We start from the raw sequence: 20,422 nt of genomic DNA, 5'->3' as shown, positions 1-20,422 counted from the left end.
TTTAAATTTTATTTTAAAACTTAACCCAATACAGGAATGGAGAAATTTTATTAATAGGGATGACTGCAACTTAGGGTACAGAAAATTGGCAGTGGAGAGCTAGACTTTACTGGAGAAATTCTGCAAGGGAGCCAATATATTGTGAGTAAAATCTATGGAAAGAATAGCAACAGAGGTGTATGTGGTCAAATAGAAGTTTGGATTCCCTTCCCTTCCATGGATTGATAACCAAGTATAATCAAACAGAAAGGGATAAGGGAGTGTTACGTGAAAGACCACACTTGGTTGAGATTTTGTGGCCTAATGGTTAAAGTGTTTGCCTTACAAACACAAGGTGCAGGGTTCGAGTCTCACAAGGGATAATTGGCTAGGCTTAAAATGGCTCACAAGGGCAGTTAGCTTAGTACTAACCTATGAACCTATGAACAGAAATTACCATTAAAAATGGATAACTGGTAGGACATATAAAATGTTGTATAATAGTTGTAAGAATCAATCAGAACATGTTAGATAATACTATTAAAAGAAATGGAATAGTATAATGGAAAAATAATTTACAAAAGGGACAGTAGAAAGGCATCTGTATGCTTCCCAAGTATGCAATAAAGACTAGAAGGTTTAGTATTTTTGCTCAGATGTGTTTGCATAGATAATTTTATACCCTAAGAAGACTTCAGAAATGTTTCCTCAGGTAGATGACAATTGCTAGAGGTGTGCTGAGAAAGACTTGGGTAATTGGGAACATGTTTTCTGGCAATATAACAAGTTAGCAGAGTTTGAAATTCCAAGGACAGTACTTTGTTAGATATGTTGGGGAAGCAAATGAATGTAATCAAGGAAATAATTATTTTGAGCTGGGATATATGAATTGCATGAACATGCTAAGGCCTTGCTAAGTTTAATGCTACTGGTTGCCAAAAAAGAAAGTACTAAAAATGGTAATCAAAATCTAAACCAACAGTAAATGAAGTTTTGAATACTGTAAAGATAATAAAATAATTGAAGGTGAGATCTTTAGAAAAGTTAAGGAGTAACTTACATAGAAATTTGGGATTTGTGCAAACAATAAACATACAATAATTATTAGGAGGAGTGAAATTTTAGGACTTGAGCAGTTCATGTAATGTTGGAATGAATGATAATTGCTGAAAAAGAAAAAAACACACACACACACATATATATATATATATATATATATATATATATATATATATATATATAAAATGCATGAAGTTAATGAAAATTGTTTAAAACTGATTGTTTTCTTTTCTGTAACTGTATATGTATCCATATCATTGTTCCATGTTTATTAACTGTTGAAGTTAATGGTGTTTAAAAAAATGAAAGCATTTTTTTTATTTTAACTGTGATATTAATCATCTGATTGGAGATGGATTTTTGCTTCAGAAGCTCCCAAAATGTTTGAGACTGAATTAAAAAATGAATATCCCTAAAATTATAACTACCTAATATTTTTGAATTTTATTTTTATAGGTTCATAGAAGGTTATTAGGATAATGGCCCTAGAGCCCTTATGAACCTAGCCATATTTATCCTGAGTTGCCCCAATTGTCGTGGTCAGGTGAGAGAAGTTTGTAGAGGTAAGGGTCTATGGTAGTTAATAATGATTTCCTCTGTCCCGGAGGGACATGGGAACCACATTAGGAGTAAATTTGCGGTCACCCATCCATTGATCTAGGTTGCGTTTGAAGAGGGTCACGGAAGGGCTCTGTTTCATATGAATTGGAAGCTTGTTCCACAGAACTGGCAGTCTCTGGGTGATGTATCTGTCTTTCCAGCAATACCTGTTCATGTCAGAAGCTAGGCTAAGATCCCTGGAGTGAGTAACCTTCATGCAGTTTGATTTACAAATGTGTAGCATTTCCATCAGGGCTGGGTCAGAGACTGCCCTGTAAGTCAGGCACAGGTCATCCTTTAACAAACTGCTAAATTCAAATATTTATTTTCCCTACTTCCACTGCATGTTGTCTTCCATAATATCCTTGTTTAATCTTACAAATAAATTGCCACTCCAATTGTATTTCTTTTCTTTCTTGGTTGTGTTTCTCTTAAGTGCCAAAAATCTTTTGTATCTCTGCATTTTTGAGTACTAGCCTGGACCAGTGTTCTTTTGTTCCTTTGGTGCCTCATCCCCAAAAAATTATTTTCAACATGTCCCATGTTTATTATCATTAAGGGTTATCAGATTTCTGTTATATAGGCTGGGATTAACAGATGGTTAACATTTTACACTGAGAAAATTTGGTGCGGGTAGAGGCCATGTACAAGGTGTGGTAGGTTCTGTCTCACTCTCCTTGGTATCCATCAACAGTTTGTTATTGTTTCTGAAGTACTATGCCAAGCAGCAGAAATGCAGCTAGAGTTAGGTAAAGGAGCAAGGTGTTAGGGGGCAAGACTGGCAAACATTTTCTTTCTTTTTCCCTAATCCTCAAGTAAATGTGAGGGTGTGAAAGGGACCCAACACTCTTCATTAGGAGAGGAGGGAGGAGTGCCAGATTGAAGTAAGGATCTTTTTTGGGGGCAAGGTCATGGAGGGGCACCAGGCATCAGATGAGCCAGCTATGACTGTCAAGCAGGACTCCTTACTGAACTCTGTGAAGCTGCACATCTATACAAGCTTTAATCAAGGTTCTCTGTTTTGAAGGTGTACAGTTATAAGTGGTATTGCAGATAACGGAGCAGGCACATTATATCATGCTAACAAGGTAGTCAGCATGGCAGCTATGATTCTGAAGCCAGTTAGTGCCACTGTCTGTGAATGAGTCCCAGTGCGCAATGTGCTATCCATACGTTTGCTCCAAGACATGCATCTCACATTGAACATAAAACATGTGACCTGATTGCTCATGTACAACCATGTGTACACAAATAGCACCATTGTGCATGTTATACTGTATGACACATGATTTAAAAACATGCATCCATGTTCATGCAGCAGTCATTTTTTCTCCCTGACAGGACCTAATTGAATAACCATGCTTACTTCAGGAAATGGGAGATTCAGGGTTCCAGCACAGTGTTCCTAGGGGAGCAGGATTTTCCTGATCTCCCTGATGAGGAACTTTTGGGAGTGCCTACTGGGCATGTATGATGGCCTTTTGAAGAAAGTGTATGTCTACCAAGATCTGGCTAGGAATGCAGAATGCACAGGAGGGAACTAAAGGTTGAGGAGTCTCAGTCTATCCTAAAACCAACCTCACATCTGGACTAGTTAAAGTATATGACCCATTGGAACTCATACATGTGCAACACACCATAAACAGGGCCTCATACCATATCCTGCAACCTATAGGTCCCCCTCCATGTCCCAGGAAACCTATACTACCTGTCTCAATGTATTAGAGTCCCTCACTGTTCAACCCAATACCATATTCATGGGGGATCTCAACTACCCCTCTATAGACTGGGAGTCCTACATCACTTCTAATGCACACGCCCAGCGATACCTAGAACAGATGGTCCATTCTCCTACCAGGGATGCAAATATCCTTGACCTTGTACTCATGAACTCTGGGGGGAGGAGGATGATGTTTCTCACCCAATGTAATGTGTTCACTCATCATATCTGAACATAAGGCAGTACTGCTTGAAATAAAAACCTTTAACAACCATTCCAAGGCTAACCTCTCATTAATAAGTGACACCACGGCTAAATTCTAAGCACAACCTAGTAAACACCATAGCATATGCTGAATTATTTACAAAATCTCTGCACAGCCATATTGAAATCTGTACAGAGTGACCTGTACCCACTCATATTAATAATAAGACAAACTCAAAAGACAGGCCACCCTGATGTAATCGCAATATCAATCGGTTATACAATAAAAGTAAAAAGATCTTGGCCATGCGTAGGAGGAACGAAGCCATACATATTAAAAACCCCCTGACCAATCTAAACAGGCAGCTAAGAGAGTTAATTAATACTTCAAAGGCTAAACTTGAAGAAAAAACAGCCTCTTAGGCAAAGGACAACCACAAAGCTTTCTATAACTAATCTACAGCTATATCCATAACCCCAGGGGAAATACACAACAATGGGCAGAACTTATTGTAAATGGCATCAACCACGCTGAACCGGAGGCCATTGCCAACCTTCTGGCTGACAAGTTCAGCTCAAAATTCTCCTCCCACTCCCTCCCCCAATAGCCCAAAGGATATACCACTTACCACAATAACCCCAACCATTACTAGGGAACAGGTCATCAATGCACCTTCCAAGGCCAAGAACACTGCATTAATGGGCCCCGATAACATCCCGGTATGTTTAATAAATAGCATGAAACATAACCTCTGTGGTCCACTTGAAACATTTTTCAACTGGAGCCTGCAGTCAGGTCTTGTGCCCAAGGAATGAAAGATGACTAGAGTTATTCCCATGCACAAAGGAGATACAACCACTGATCTGGGTAACTACAGACCAATACGTCTTACCTGCCTCATATGTAAGGCCATAGAAAGAATCATCATGGGCAATATTACATGAGGACACAGGTAACCTTTAAACACTGGACCCATGACAGTTTGGTTTTGTTAAAGGAAGATAAGGTGTATTAAATCTGGTGGACTTTTTTGAGAGGGTCAAAAAAGCACTGGATGAAGGTAAGACTGAACACACAGCTTACATCAACCTGACCAAGGGTTTTGATACAATACCCCTCCCAGACAATAAAGACAAGCTCACTAATTTAGATATAAACCCTTTTATCACCTACTGGATAGCCAAATGGCTCACTGATAGGATCCAGAGGTCAGAACAGGTGAGGCCACCTACACTAAGAGACCAGTCACTAGAGGAGTCCCCCAGGGCATGGTATTGGTCCCGTTCCTTTTTGGCATCTATTCCTCCAAAATTATGGCTGACTAAGTTTACAGATGATTGTAAGTTTTAGTTTATCATTGACTCCCCTGCAGATGCTAGCCTTCTTCAAGAAGGTCTAGCTCTGACTAACAAATGGTGCCAAAGCCACGGTCTTAAACTCAATGCTAAGAAATGCATAATTGTATCCTTTGGGAAGTCAACCATCCCAATTAATTATCATGTTGATAATACAGCCCTAACAGTTGACCCAATGGTCAGAGATCTGGGTATACACATAGACAGTAACTTTACCTTTGACCACCACATGGCCACAGTGGTCAGGAAATCCTTTTATCTTGTATAACTTATAAGAAAGGGCATGGTATCTAGGTCCAAAGAAGTCTTTATCCTACTGTACTCCAACCTTATCAGACCAATCATAGAGTACAATGCTCCTTTCAGTATAAACCTGACCAGGCATATGCAGCAACTATAGCTACCTCAGAGTTTCCTAACAAAAAGAATACAAGGAATAACAAACCTGCTTTACACAGAGCACCTTAAAGCCTTTTCCCTCTACTCAGTCTCCTACAGATTGCTCAGGGGTGATCTATGTCTGGCTTACAAGACATCCGCAAACCCAACACTTATGAATCTCCTGAATATTCCTAAGTCAAACAGTACCAGAAATACAAGGTCTGGGGATCAGAAGTTTGTCTGTGACTTAAACAGAACTTGCTGGAGAGACAGATAAGTGTCCCACAGACTGCCCCTCAAATGGAACAGGCTTCTCATCCATATGAAGCCGAGTCCATCTGTTACCCAGTGTAAGCACAACCTAGACCAGTGGATGGGGAATAGGAAATGTCCTTTATGCCTGGCACCCATGTCTCTTATGGACAGAGGTAGCTTATACATGCCTGGTCCTCAATGTCCTATTTGGACACAGGACTTCTTTATTCTTTCAGGAACACCTGAGTAGGCTTAGAAAGCCCCCCCCCCCCCATCATTAGCCTAGTAATAATCTATGAATCTATGCAACTGGCCTCACTTTATTTATTTATTTAGTCTGGTAACTGGGGTAGAGTACTGATCCAAAGTGTCCTATTTCAGTCTCAGCCCGGACAAATATAAACAGCAGTGGACAATTAAGTCTGCATTATTACAGTGATTAAAGTGATGTCACCCTGTCCTACTTCACTAATGGGAGGCAGAGGTTCAGAAAATAGAGCCAGAAATGTTCTGTAAGCATGTTTCAATAGCATTGTCATCTACCATCTTACCTGCTGCACGTATATTTCACAGTACTTATGTATTTATTGTACTTGTATTTTCCAGCAGCAGAGCAGCAGCTAATGAACTTGTCTGGCTGAGAAAAAATCATGCTCTCCGGACAGCAAGGTGTGTATGTGTTCACATCTGCACTGCTGCTTTTTCACACACATTTGTGGTGATTTTTTTCCTTTCTTTCATCCTTCTACAGGTCCACTTGTACAGGAGAAGAAGAGGATCAGAACATCTAAGTCTCCACAGTCACAGCATCTGGTGCTGACTGGCCAGTAGCTACCAGGTCTGTCTCTCCACATGGGAGTGACACCTTCCTTACTGGAGGTGGCTTGGAGGGGTTAATGGTGCCCTCCATACCTGCCTCTCAGAAGATGGGTGAAGGCTCTTCTCCTGATGGTGGACATTGGATCAGTTGGCATGAGATGAATAGATTGGTTGCTATTGAGTTGCAACAGCAGCTGGATGTTGAAACTTGGAAAATCGAGTACCTTATGATGTAGCTGATGCAATCATGTGACCTGCAGGTCCTGGCCATCAGAGAGAAGAAACTGGCCCTTATAACTGGCCACCCAGATGATGACTGTGTTTGTTGTCCTCTAGACAAGACTGGCAACCACCCATGCCAGGATCCCAACCTATGCTCATCCTTACATGTTCCTTCTCTTATACAGCTTTCTCCTTTCTTTGTTCATAACCCAGCCCCTCCCACGACTATTTATCCAGCCACTGTATGCATGTGTAATTCACTTCCCTCCCACGTTTTGTACTTAAACAGTTCTTTTTTTTTCAGTCTGCCCCTGCTACCTACCCTCCCCCTTCAATCCTACCCACAGCCATGCTCAGTACCTTCCTTATACACCCTACTTTTGTAAAACTTAACAAAACAGACTATTTCTCCACAAAAAATTACCCTTCCCTGTCCATACATTCTGTTTATTCTGGTTACCATTCTTTATTCTAAAAAAACACAAATCCACCGTCAGAAGACAGACTTTAATACAGCAAAGCTTTCGGTTAAACAACCTTTCTCAATGCTAAAACAGTACATATCATATTACAATACATTTAAATAAAAAACAAAAGGTAACATATCTGTCTTTTGACGGTGGATTTGTGTTTTTTATAGTACTACTTCTCTCCAGTTCTCAGTGTACCAGTTGGTTGGCTCTTGGTTATTATGGCTGGCTCCCCCTTGATGGTGCAGTGGTGCAGCGGCAGCATTGTCACCTCACAGCAAGAGGTTTTCCAGTTCAATTCTTGGCTGGGGTACCTTCTGTGTGGAGTCTGCATGTCTTCCCTGTGTTTTGGGTGCTCTGGCTTCCTCCCACGTTACAAAGACATGTGTCTGGAGCAATTCTCCCCGGGCCTCCACTGAAAATTGGCTTTGTTCCAAGTCAGACTTTCCCGGTTAACAAATGTTAAATAAATAAAAAAATAATAATTACCATTCTTTATTCACCAGTGCTTGCTGTTCTCCCTTTTCCTACTTTCTATTCACCTCATTTTCTCTGCATGTATATCCCGAATAAGGTAGCCACAGTGCTACACCTAAATTGGTGATTCTTTTAGCTGCTGTGCTCATCTGTGCTGTTCTTCCTGTATCAGGTGAGCAAGAAATGTACGTATACATCACTACATTCTATGAGTGAGCACTCAACGTGTAAGCCATACTAGTTTGCCTTAGTTGAGAAAATCATCAAGTAGGCCATATGAGCTACGGTAGTGCTGCTCGTGCCATATTATAATCCAGTGCCATCTGTCCTGTTAACCACTGTGCTCCTCTTTTTTTTATATATTCCTTCAAGTGATATGCATGGCTGCCCACATCCCAAAAAATGTGTCTTTAGCTCTGCAGAGTTTTGTACAATCTTCTTCTTCTTTTCCCGGTTAGGGGTCGCCACAGCAGATTATCTGTCTGCTCATGCTTGGCAGTGGAGTTTTACAGTGTCAACAACCTTCCACAGAAGGTACACAAACGCACACACTCACACCTAGGGACAATTTAGAGTGTCAAATCCACCTACTGCATGTCTTTGGGCTGTGGGAGGAAACCGGAGCACCCAGAGGAAACCTACGCGACCACAGGGAGGACATGCAAACTCCGCGCAGAAGGCACCCCAGCCGAGAATCGAACTGGAGAACCTCTTGCTGTGAGGTGGCAATGCTAACAGCTGCACCACCATGGCTGTCCGCAAAGTTTTGTGCAATGATCTCCTCAAATACTAGTGTTGTTCAGGTATGCACCACTTGTATATGAATCCCAGCCATGTTCTGTATCATTTCTTTAAATAGATCTGAAAGTTGGTATCCAGATGGTACTATGCATTAATTTTTACTGACCATGCTAAGTCTGTGTTATGGTTCACATGAATCAGAACTGGATAAAGTAGGTACCAGACAATGACTGAACAAATACATGACTAAATAAATGAATGAATGTTTTATGGGTTAAGAAAAAGTTTTCAAAATGGCATGATCAGGTAAATACATCTGTAGTATCTGCAAACTACTGATTATGTGTCTTATTTTGAGATCAGTAATTCATTAGATCTACAGTACGCTTTTTAAAAGATCATGCAAAAGAAAATATCGGTCTGGGAAGTTGTCAAATAAACAATGGCACCGATGTAAACTAATTGTCCAGAAATCAACTTGTACCATTTAGTTATTTCAGTTTCCAAGAGTAAGATTTGTTAGAAGAGCTAAGGGGCAAAACAACAAGGTATAGCCCCCTATAATCTAGACTGCCCTTCAGAGAAATGGCTTTATTCTGACACAAGTTGAAAATCACTTGTTAATGAAACAGAGACAATCAAAATTTTCAACAGTAATTTAAAATAATTATATATCCCCCTGATGGCTGCAAAGTTTCCTGTATGTTCTGTACAGAAACTGTAAATGGCTAGTTGGCAGTTATGACAGAAAGCACTGTATAATTTATGAAACCTCGTGTTCAGCAGATAATTTAAACTAATTAAGTATCCCCTTGGTGACTGCAAGGTTAGCTGGCTGTTCTGTGCAGAAATCTCAAATGGCTAGCTGGCAGTTATGACAGACAGTATTATATAATTTTTGAAACCCTATTTAATCAGCAAGCATTTGATTGCCACCACAATCCATGCATTTTTCTAAAATAGTAAAATGAAGCCAGTATATAAATTCAGTGTAAATTAACAGTTTGCAATTTTTAGTGGTCCATAAACTGTATTAATGTTCCGTAAAAATGACTTCCTAAAGATACATTTTATACAAGTAAATGCTAGAAATATAGCCAACAAAGACACATTCAAGTGCTTAAAACAAAGGGTTTGGGAGTCCAAAATGCTGGTCAAAGAGTCCTCACACAGAAGACACTGGGTCAGTGTATCATCTCCTCCCTGATGCATCATTTCTCAGATTTCCCCAAACTTGGTGTCATCTAGGGGAGTAGTCATGAATATGTACCCTGTTTATTGAGATATCTAGGGTGGGACACTCAACAGGTGAGTCAGTGTGCTTTTCTTAAGCATGTGTTTTCTGCCAGCCCTCAGAGGTTATAGATCCAAAGAGTATGAGAAAACACAATAACAGCCATAATCCCTTTAGAGGTCCAGTTTAAGGCTTTCATGCCTTCTGCTCAGCTGCCTGACAATCAGAATAGCCAGTTTTTCAGTGGAATATCTGCAGTTTGCAGAAGGGTTGACACTGAGACTTACACAGATCCCAAAGGATGTACATGCAGAAGAGGGTACTGATTCTGACTGCTAGGAGGCTGACACTGGAGAAGACACCTGACAATGAAAGGTTTGACACTCTGCACTCAACCATGAAAGATTGTTCCATAACAATAAGACTGATAAACTCACCAACAATGACAGTATCAAGTGAAGGGCAATCGATGCCAATGGTATAAGCTGACAGTAGAGTCATTAATGCCAAAAGCTGTGATCCTGAGTTCAAGACAGCAATCAACATTGACAGATCTTCTGATGTCAACAGAGGAACCCTAAGGATCAATGCTGGCCTTCTTGAGGCCAGTGCTGCGATCATGATGGCTGGCAAGGAAAACTGGGAAGACCTATGGGAAGAAAAGAATAAAGACTTCTATTCACCCTAAAACTTTAGGGGGATGAAGCAACAGAGCCCTGAGAAATATATCCTAGAACACAGAAATACATTTCAGGAGGTGGAATAGAAGATAACCTTCTTGACTTTGGTCTGGAAGCAAATAGTGGCATTTCGTTTTCAGTCAAGAAAGTTATAGTAGGCAATATGACAAGCTTAGCAGATGGCCATTCAGAAATCACTCTTACGGTTACAGCAGGATTTCTGTTTATTTATTTTTTTTGTTTTGTTTTTTTTTTTTGCATGAGGATGTAGACTTGAAGATCTTTGTTTCTCAGACCTCTGCTTTAGCTTCCACTTCACTTGTTATGGAGAATCAGGTAAAACTGTAATCACAGCTGGTTCCAATGTAAAAGTAGATGGATCCATCTATGAGCCTTCTTTCAATACTGAGAATTTGTCGACCCTGACCAAAAGCCTTTTTGCCCATAAAGCATTTTCTTTGTCATTCAAACACTAATTGGCACGTATTACACTCACTGTGCTTGTCCTCACAAGGCAGTAGAAACATTCCGAGTCTTTGCATTATGATGAAGTATATTTCTACATTTGCTTTTTTAAATGCATAATCCATATTACCAAAAATAATCATTTTATCAAAGAGTAAGAAGATTAAACTGTAGTCAACACTAAAATCCAGAATGAGTGAAAAATATCAAAGCTACAGCCAAGGACATCAGGAGCCATACTTCTCACATGTCCAGATTTTCCCACAATGTCCAGATTATTGCCTCATTTTTTAATTTATTCTTCATAAAATGTGTGTTTTTTCTGGACAGTCATTGTAAATCAATGTCACTTAATGACAGACATTTGAGTTTCAGACTTCACATCCTTCAGAAAATGCATGTTATTGCAAACCTTGTTATTCTACTGGCTTTATAAATATATAAAAGCCATATTTAAAATCTTTCTCTGAGTTGGTTCATTGACTTCCCCCCCATTATTTTTTTCCTTCGTGCAGATCTTTTGCACATAGTGATTGAGCCGTATCATTGGATCGTAGGAGGTTACCAGACAAATGGCCTAGTGCCTTTTTAAATCTAGCCATTCATGATCCAATTTGCCCAGTTATCAGTACCCACAGACTAGAATGGTTTTGGTATATGCCTGTATCTTAGAGTATCTACAAGCTGCCCCTGTCCATAAGTGCCACAGGCAAAAAAACTGGAGTGAATTTGTGATTTCCCATTCATTGCCCAAATTGCATTTGAATAGTCTTAGTGAAGAGCTCTGTTTCACATGAATGAGGAGTCTGTTCCAGAGAAAGGTTAATCTGTGAGACACATACCTGTCCCTCTGACACATTGTTTGTTACAGCATGGTTTAGATCCACAGATCTAGGAATTTTAGTGCTGTTTGTTTTGCAAATGTGTAGCGGATTCATCAGGGCTGGATCAGAGAATGCCTTGCAGGTAAAGCATAGATCACCCCTCAATAGTCTATAGGAGACCAAGTACAAGGACAGGGCTTTGAGGTTGTCTTAATAGGACATGTTACTTACACCCTGTATTCTTTTACTAGGAGTCTCTGTGGCCACTCCAGCTGTTGCAAATGCCTGATTAGGTACATGCTGAAGGCTGCATTATACAAAATTATTGCTCTAAATAGGGCTGAGTATATCAGAAATAGTAAAGGTGTTAGAATGGGAGAGGTGAAAACACCTTTAGAAAAGTTTACCCAGCAGAACAACAAACAATATCAGATATGTTTGCTTCTTATTTTGTTTTGGAAACACAGAATGAAAGAATTATGACAACGACAGCCAAAAACAAGAATACTAACAGGGGAAAAAATGGAGAGGTAAGGAAACACTCAGATGTAGAGAGGTACACAGAACAACTGTAACTATTATAAGTTGTATTTTATTTTACATTTGTTTACTGTGGTGCTACACTGATCATAACTGACCATTTGCAGGCACTGCCAGCAAATTTCACAAATAAGTGGACCTCAAACTTGAAAGCAGAATCAGAAGTGTAAGGCAGAGATAACAAGTAGGAGAAATCACTTTAAACAACACAGTGAAAATATCGGTAGCCTGATGCTGTTTCTCTGATGCGACTGCTTCTAGCACCACAAAAGAGATCTGAAGACTAAGGTCTTTTAAAGAGCGCTATGGTTGAAGGAAGCAGTTCAGCAGCCAGAGAAATTAAGGGTAGGCCTCCACATACCAGATGCAATATTACCTTATTTAACGTATGGTAAATTTTCTCAGGGATAAAAGCTGTGCTAAAGTCAGCACTTGTAGGGTTAAAATTAGTTCTTGTAAACTGTGTGTCTGAAATGATAAGCACAAACCAGACTACATGAAATGTAGCTGTCACTCCATAAAATTATAGATGTACAATCTGCAAAAGACATCCCCAGTGACAATGATTATGCACATGCTGTAGAATTGCAGCCTGAGTTTGGAAGCTTTGGTCATGCATATTTTAGACAACTACTAGTCACTATAGTGCTATATTAACCTACTAGTGCAGTGGATGTATTCCAAACAAGGCAGTGATAGCATTCAGAACTTACAGAGTCCAGTGATGCAGCAGTTCTCCCATATGACTCCTGGATGCTGTGCCTTCCATGTGGAGACTGCCAGTTCTTCCTTTATTGTTTGGTGTTTTACTGGGTGCTCTGTCTTTATGCTACATCCCAAAGACATGTCAGATGACCCAAGAGTCCTCTAAATTGCCCATAGGTGCAATCAGTATGTGTGAATGTGTGGGAAGATCTGAGAGTCATTGAAAACAAACCTGACAACAGTAAACTGTACGAGTCAAACAGATAGAAAGCAGCTCCTGGAATGCTTTTACTTACTTACCTCAAGACCACAAATGTAACTGTGTTGTGTTTTGCCATTACTGGATGTTTTCTCTTCCCCCAATGCTGTGCAGGTTTGCAGCTGGTATATATTTATTTGACATTTGTTTACCGGGAAAGTCCGACTGGTTTTAAGCCCATTTTCAGCGGAGGCCCAAGGAGAAAAGTTCTCGTTATGATACTGCCACCTAAATGGGTTTGTGTGTTTGTGTGGTAGTTCAGCAAGACAGACAATCCAACATTGGGAGCTTGGCCTGCCAGTCAGTGCTCATAAGATCATAGGAAGTTACTAGGCTAATGGCTCTAGGGCCCTTACATGCATAGCCAAGTTTTACCCTTATTTCCCTGATTAGTGCTCTACTTTGCAGCTGTAATGAGTGTGTGTGTGTGTGTGTGTGTGTGTGTGTGTGTGTGTGTGTGTGTGTGTGTGTGTGTGTGTGTGTGTGTGTGTGTGTGTGTGTGGGTGTGTGCACATGTGCGTGTATGTGTCTGTGTGCACGTGTGCACATGCCAGTGTATGCATGCACGTGCGTGTGTGCACGCATGTGTGTGTGTGTGTGTGTGTGTGTGTGTATATGTGTGCATGTGTGTGCAGGTGCATGTGCTCGCGCGTGTGTGTATGTATGTATGCATGTATGTAAGCAGAGTTGTACTTTTAGACCAGCAATACAGAGTCCATTAAGGCAGCATGATCTACATCTGCAGTAACCCCTAACTTCACCTGATGATCGTATGATTCCCAGTTGTCATCTTCCTTGGTACAGCTAAAGATGGAGACTGAAGAGAAAAATTTGATTAATATGGGTAAGCATGATGGTGACAAAAAACTTTAAGGTAAATAAAGGTGGATAGTATTTACCCAATCAGAATTTACAAAGTAAGGCAACATCTAGATAATTTTAAATATATGGAATGATACCCATACCTAACTACTAGTGACACTTTGAAAGGATTACAGCCTTCCATATTGGGCAAAACATTTAGAGAAACTGTTTAGAATTAGAGTGGAAGAATTCGGGTCTATATCACAATGTTGAACTAAGAGAAGTTTGAACGTTGTAATATCGAACCCTAAAATCCGAAACCCAACAATAACGAAAACACAGAACAGCGATTTTTTTTCCCAGGGGAAAAAAGTCACTGTTCCATGACCAAAAAAAAAAATTAAACCTTAAACTTAAACTAAAGTGGGGGGCTTCACCCCCCACAACCCCCAACATGGGGGACTGTGCCCCTCACACACCCCCTACTTAAATATACCAACTCCAACATCGCACCACAGTGAAGGAAATAGCAAAGTCCCGAAAACAGCCCACCAATTTTTTTTCCCTGGGAAAAAAATTGATGTGCCATGGCTTCACTATTTTTGAATTTTGACTTTAGGGTTCCATATTACAACGTTCGAACTTCTGCTAGTTCGAGGTTGTGATACAGACCCGAAGAATTCAGTGCCCTATGTCGATGGTTTAGAAATAAAACTCTGCAGATCATTTTGTATTGCAACAGATATGACAAAACCATACCCGATTCTAGCCCTTGTTCAATGAATTTTTAATAGCAGTTTCTGTTGTGAAGTAAACAGAATGTCTTTTTACCGTAGGTGCAGGTCAACTCTGATATGCTACTGGAAGAACTGAATAATACAGCCAACAAATAAAACAGAAAAATACTAAGATGACTGTGAAAACTGCAACATTCGCAAACAATGAAAGGAGGAAATATCTTCCCCATTCCTATGGGCTTAATTATTATGCAAAGTAATATGGAAGTCAGCACTTGTAGGGTTAAAATTAGTTCTTGTTAACTGTGTGTCTGAAAAGATAAGCACAAACCAGACTACAGGAAATGTACCTGTCATTCCATGCAATTACAGATACACAATCTGCAAAAGACATCCCCAGGGACAACGATTAAAAGTTCTTTAAAAAAATTACATTTCACTTCCATGAGATGAAATCTGGTTCATAGGTTAGTACTAGGCTAATTGCCCTTATGAGCCATCTTAAGCCTAGCCAATTACCCCATGTCAGAATCAAACCCTGCACCTTGCGTTTCTAAGGTAAGCACCTTAACCATTATGCCAACCTCCCTCCCTGGAAATTATACCCATAATTTCTAAATCAGTACAATTAGTCTATTATAATTTTTATTGCATCTTTATATGCAAAATTAAGACAGATTCTAAGTATAGAGCACTCCATAAAACTAACAGCATTACAAGCAGTAGTTTCATTAAAAAAAATAGTAGTAGAGAATGATCTGACCTAAACTGCTTTATTCTATGATGAAATGTTCATGCTTCCCAGTCCTCACACGGTCTAGATTGAGGTTTTCTTTTATTTTCTCAGAAAAAAGGGAAGACCAGTATCCTTGCTTATCCTTATGAAACCACAGCATGCCCAATGTCAATATGAATAAAACAAACTCCATCCATAAATATTGCTGTCTATGGGTTCTCTGTAAAGGATTATAAATAACTTTGATTTTGCAAAAGAAAGGTAGAAGAAAACAAAACTCTTTACAGTATATTTATACCTACTTAAAGAAACTTAAAAGGTAGTCAAACATAGGTCATTAACACTTTGAAAATCTTCATTTCACTGTTATTAATGGGAACACTAGAGGCATTCATGTCCCAAGTGCTAAAACAACAATGCCTTGAATACATGGAACTGAGAAACTTGTAGTTTGTACAGACCATTGCTTGTGCACTAACTTGAATGAGTTTAGGCAAGAAGCCGGGAGGGAGCAGGAGTAGGATTTTTGGGTTAGGGAGCATGAATGGAATCTTTGGTTTAGGAAGAAGATGGGGAATTTTAGGGTTAGGAAGAGACTGATGCATTTAGATTTAGGGAGGGGTTGGAGTTTTAGGTTTAGGAAGTAAGGACACTGGTTGGGAACTGGGTGGGTGTTTTAGGGTTAGAGTTTAGGTTCTGGTAGGGCTATAAAGTTTTATAGGATCGGGTGCAGGGAGGACTATGTAGAAATGAGGACTGGGCTACTGGAAGTTCAGGCACTAGCTTTTTTGAGCGAATGGCAGTGAGTAGGCATGTCACAAGCTACTTGTATGGAAGCACCTGTAGTAAACCAGTTATTAATATTTGCTGCTGCAGCAACAGTAAACATCTTCCAAAGGGGAAGAACATTAAACTATGTGCTAACTATTTTACTGTTATAAAAATAAGTAATCTGACAGTAAAGTTATGCCCTTCCTCATTACATAAATTTCTATCATTGTAGCTTAGTAAAACATATTAGCAAATGAAGCCTAATTTATTTGCTGACCACTGTCTCACTTAAATAGAGAAATGGCAACTCTAAAAAAATAAATCCTGTTAAATCCCAGACTATTACTTCCAATTCTTGTCAGCACTAATCATCATTCTTGTAATGAATAGATACATTAACTTTATTATGGAGGTATTTTTAAGAGAATAACATGTTTTATATAGTTTTTGGAATTAAGCTATAAAAAGATTCCTTATTTCCCTGAATGGCATCTCAGAAGAATAACATTTATATTCAACTAGTCCAAATGTTTCAAGGGCAGAAGATTGTGGAAAGTGTCAACAATTTTTAATGCAGCTGAAAAGGGAATCCTAATAAAAGCTGGGTGAGGCGTTTCAAACTTGATATCATTTTGTGTACAAATTCTGAAAAAAGTGATAAAAGCATTGTTCTCTTTCTGGTCAACAAGTAAAAGAAATGATGTTATTATCAATGCATATGGTGTGTGTGTGTGTGTGTGTGTGTGTGTGTGTGTGTGTGTGTGTGTGTGTGTGTGTGTGTGTGTGTGTGTGTGTGTGTGTGTGTGTGTGTGTGTGTGTGTGTGTGTGTGTGTGTGTGTGTGTGTGTGTGTGTGTGTGTGTGTGTGTGTGTGTGTGTGTGTGTGTGTGTGTGTGTGTGTGTGTGTGTGTGTGTGTGTGTTACATGATAGATGGATGCACACTTGGACTTACTGGACACACTCAATATCCATGAAGCCATGAAGAAGAAATATTGGCATAATGATCACACAGCAAACACAGCATGGAGAGTGAACATTTGAGCGAGTGGGCTGATAAACAGTCACTGTCATCATCAGCATCCCCATTTTTCTCATTATCTACATGCGGTCAGGGTGTTCCAGCCACCGTCAGTATTTCTCTCGATCAAATGCCACTATCCTACCTTCTTCAACAACCATGCCTGAATGTGGCAGGCCTTCTCTTATACAGTCCATCCATCTCGTTGCTGGATGTCCTTGTTTCCTCTTGCCTTCTATTTGGGTTAGTATTACATCATCGAACGTTAAGGTGATCGAACACCTAAACGTCGACTCATAAATGTCAAACCCTTAAAACCGCGAACGGACATTTACGCAAATTGTTTTCCCTGGGAAAAAATTTGCTTGACCGTAGAAAACAAAACAAACCTTTAAACACTTATGTGCGTCCCACACAACCCCCTAACTAAATATACCAACTCTGAGATTGCTATACATTGGGGAAAAGGGTGAATTATCAATGACAGCCAAGCAAATTTTTCCCAGGGAAAAAAGTTGCGTAAATAGCCGTTCGCGATTGTCAGAGTTCAACATTCACGGGTTGACGTTCAGGTGTTCAATCACCTAAACATTCGATCACATAATATAGATCCTTCTTCTTGTGTCTCCCAAATCTACTTCACTGGACTGTGTTCTGCTTTCCTGCATATGTGCTCGAACCATTACAATCTGTTCTCTTTGACTTTATCTGCAATTGGTGCTAAATTTTGCATCTTCTCTAATGTCGTTATTTCTTCATCTGCCCCACACTGGATATCCTATCACCCACCTCAACTTCTTCATCTCCATCACCTCTACCTTCCTCAACTTATCTGCCTTCACTGCTCAGGTTTCTGTACCATATAGAATTGCTGGTCGCACCGCTGACTTGAACATCTTACTTTTCAGCTTCTTTGACATTCTTTCCTTGACACTTTGAACCAGCTGAATGCAGCCCCTTTAATTCTAGCTTTGCCCTTCACATTTAGATTTCCTGTTGCCCTCAAGCACCAGCTCACTCCCAGATAACTGAAGCTTTTAACCTGTTCCATTATCTTCCCTTTTATCTCAGTTTTCAACTTATTCTGATTTCCCCCATTTGTTGCCCTGGCAACTGCCTTGCCTGTACTTAGTTTCCTCCCACATGCCTCCAGTTTTACATTCCATTCTCCTATAAATTACTGATGCAAGTATTAGGGAATGGAATGCCAAATGGTAACTTTCATAAATAAAGCTGAGGTGGTGTCCGGCCTCGTTTGGTTGCACAGTTGACAACGTACAGATCTGTGCATGCAGTTTCTCTGAAATTCTACAAAACAGATACTCTGTCAACTGAATTGCCAGTTAACTACTTTCTCTTTTAGTTCCCTATTCACAGTTGTGTTTTCACCCATTTTCTCATTAAGTCAAGCCTAATGATGTAAACAAAAGGTGAAAGGTGAAGTATCAACAGTGTGCATGTTAATATTGAAAGAATGATGCTGCTTGCGTGGAAAGTAAACTGAATTATTCCATACATGGGCCAAGAGATAAAGGCAACAAAAAAGTTATATTAGGTAGGAATGAAGACACAGATGTCAGACAGATAGAATGGTAAGGAAACAAGAAAGGGATGAAAAAATGTCCATGGAAAGAAGTAAATGGAGAAAGAACATGGAGAGACTAAGGGTATGATATGTGTCTTGAAGATTCTGAATGAAATATACTGATTGTTTTCCTTCCCTGTACACGGAATAGTCTTGGAAAATAAATAATAAGGGAGTAATGCATTTTATGTTCACAACCTACAATCAAAGTAGATTTTCATGGAGTTACTAAGAACAAACATATTCCTTAAAACAAAACTGTAGCATGAAAGTATATAACAAGACTGTTTAAAAATCACTTGGTGTATGAAAAGGCTTTTTTTTTAATTTTGAGAATAAACTTATCAAAGTAAGGGGTGTCCAGATGGACAATTCCTATTTAGTTGAATGTCTGAGAAGAAAAATAGTGCCACATGGCCTACAAGTTTTTAACAACAAGTTTCAGAATTTACTTCGGTTAAATTGCTTTTTTTTTTTGCTTGTTTTTTCAAATTGCCATGATTCATACTATATTTGTAAAGGGGACCATGAAAATGAAGAGGCAAAATAGGGGACAGAGTTTAAGCAAAAGCAGACAGTGGGTAAGATAAGGCCAACATACCCCAAAGAGACATAGATGGCACGAGAAGAGAAAAACAGTACAGATCAGACTGAAGAACTAGACAAAATATGGAAATGAAGCCAGAACCACTTGCAGTGAGATGTGTAAAGAACAAACATGAGAAAGGAGAAAAATCAGAAAGGATAAGACACATCAAGTTAAAATCTAAGAGGATAATAGCCATCAAGTAGAAACACTGATGACACCTGAAATATTCCACACTTCAGCCACAAATGACAAATACAGGAGACATAATAGATCTGAATAATTCCCTGTCTTGTCGCCTCACAGTAAGACGCTGTCTGGTTCGATTCTCAGCTAGAGCGTCTTCTGTGTGGAGGCATACGTGAATGGGGCATGCCTTCGTTGAAGGTTGTGCGTCAGGGCTGGTAACCTGGTACATAAAAATTTATCTACCAATCATTAGTGGACCGGAGTTCCGCTGTGGCAACCCCTAACCGGGAAAAGCCGAAAGACACAAACAAACAAACCTGAAATAATTAGATGCATTGTGCAGTACTATGCCATTTCTAGTCTCAGACATAAAACATAGTAACAATGGTGTCCTGACTGTGCCAACTAGTGTTATGAGTTTGAGCAACATTGTATCTTTGCTACTGGTGGAATAACATAAACAAGAAGGTGTGAAAACAGTAATTTGTTTTGTTGTGTTCATTAACCAGGTAATTAGACACAGATTATTTCTTTAAGGCATAACATGCTTAAGAGACAAATTACACAAGGCAGAAAACTGAGGTACCATCCACATTGCTATCTAAGCAATAAAGGCAAGACAGGGGGTATTTTACATTAATTGCAGCTAGACAGGGGGGTATTTTATATTAACTGCATCTACACTACTGTAATAGGCTCAGCCTTGCTGAGAGCTTCATCTTCCCAGTCTAAATTAAGCATTAATTTCTACTCATTTCATAACTCTGAGCAATTCTCATGTGACACTCCTGTATGGAGCACTCTGTGCTGGGTTATAGTTATAAATACTAGATACTTTGAAATTAAAAGGTCAAGAGAATATTCCTTACTCAGTTGAAAGCAAAGAAGTGTACACAGTGTCCTTTTTACTAAAATTATATACATCTTTCTGAATTGAGCAACTGCTTTTAATAACTAAAACAATTAATTATGTTGCGGACTTACCCTTCCTTCAGCCCAGGAAGAGG

General features: G+C 39.5%; 1 protein-coding gene across 1 annotated transcript in view; it reads right to left on the bottom strand.

Moving 5' to 3' along the window:
• The window catches only part of SGCA (sarcoglycan alpha), a 358,162-nt gene that overhangs the window by 213,883 nt on the left and 123,857 nt on the right, over nt 1-20,422 (bottom strand). The window contains exon 5 of the mRNA XM_044055148.1: nt 20,400-20,422. This exon is cut by the window's right edge and continues 176 nt beyond it. Within this exon, the coding sequence (XP_043911083.1) occupies nt 20,400-20,422 (23 nt within the window). The remainder of the gene's footprint in view (nt 1-20,399) is intronic.

Source organism: Protopterus annectens, chromosome 13.part0 (genome assembly GCF_019279795.1).
Source record: "Protopterus annectens isolate FY-2018-M chromosome 13.part0, PAN1.0, whole genome shotgun sequence".
Taxonomy (NCBI): domain Eukaryota; kingdom Metazoa; phylum Chordata; order Ceratodontiformes; family Protopteridae; genus Protopterus; species Protopterus annectens.
The sequence above is the reverse complement of the archived record's forward strand: the minus strand, read 5'-3'. Positions and strand labels throughout refer to the sequence as shown.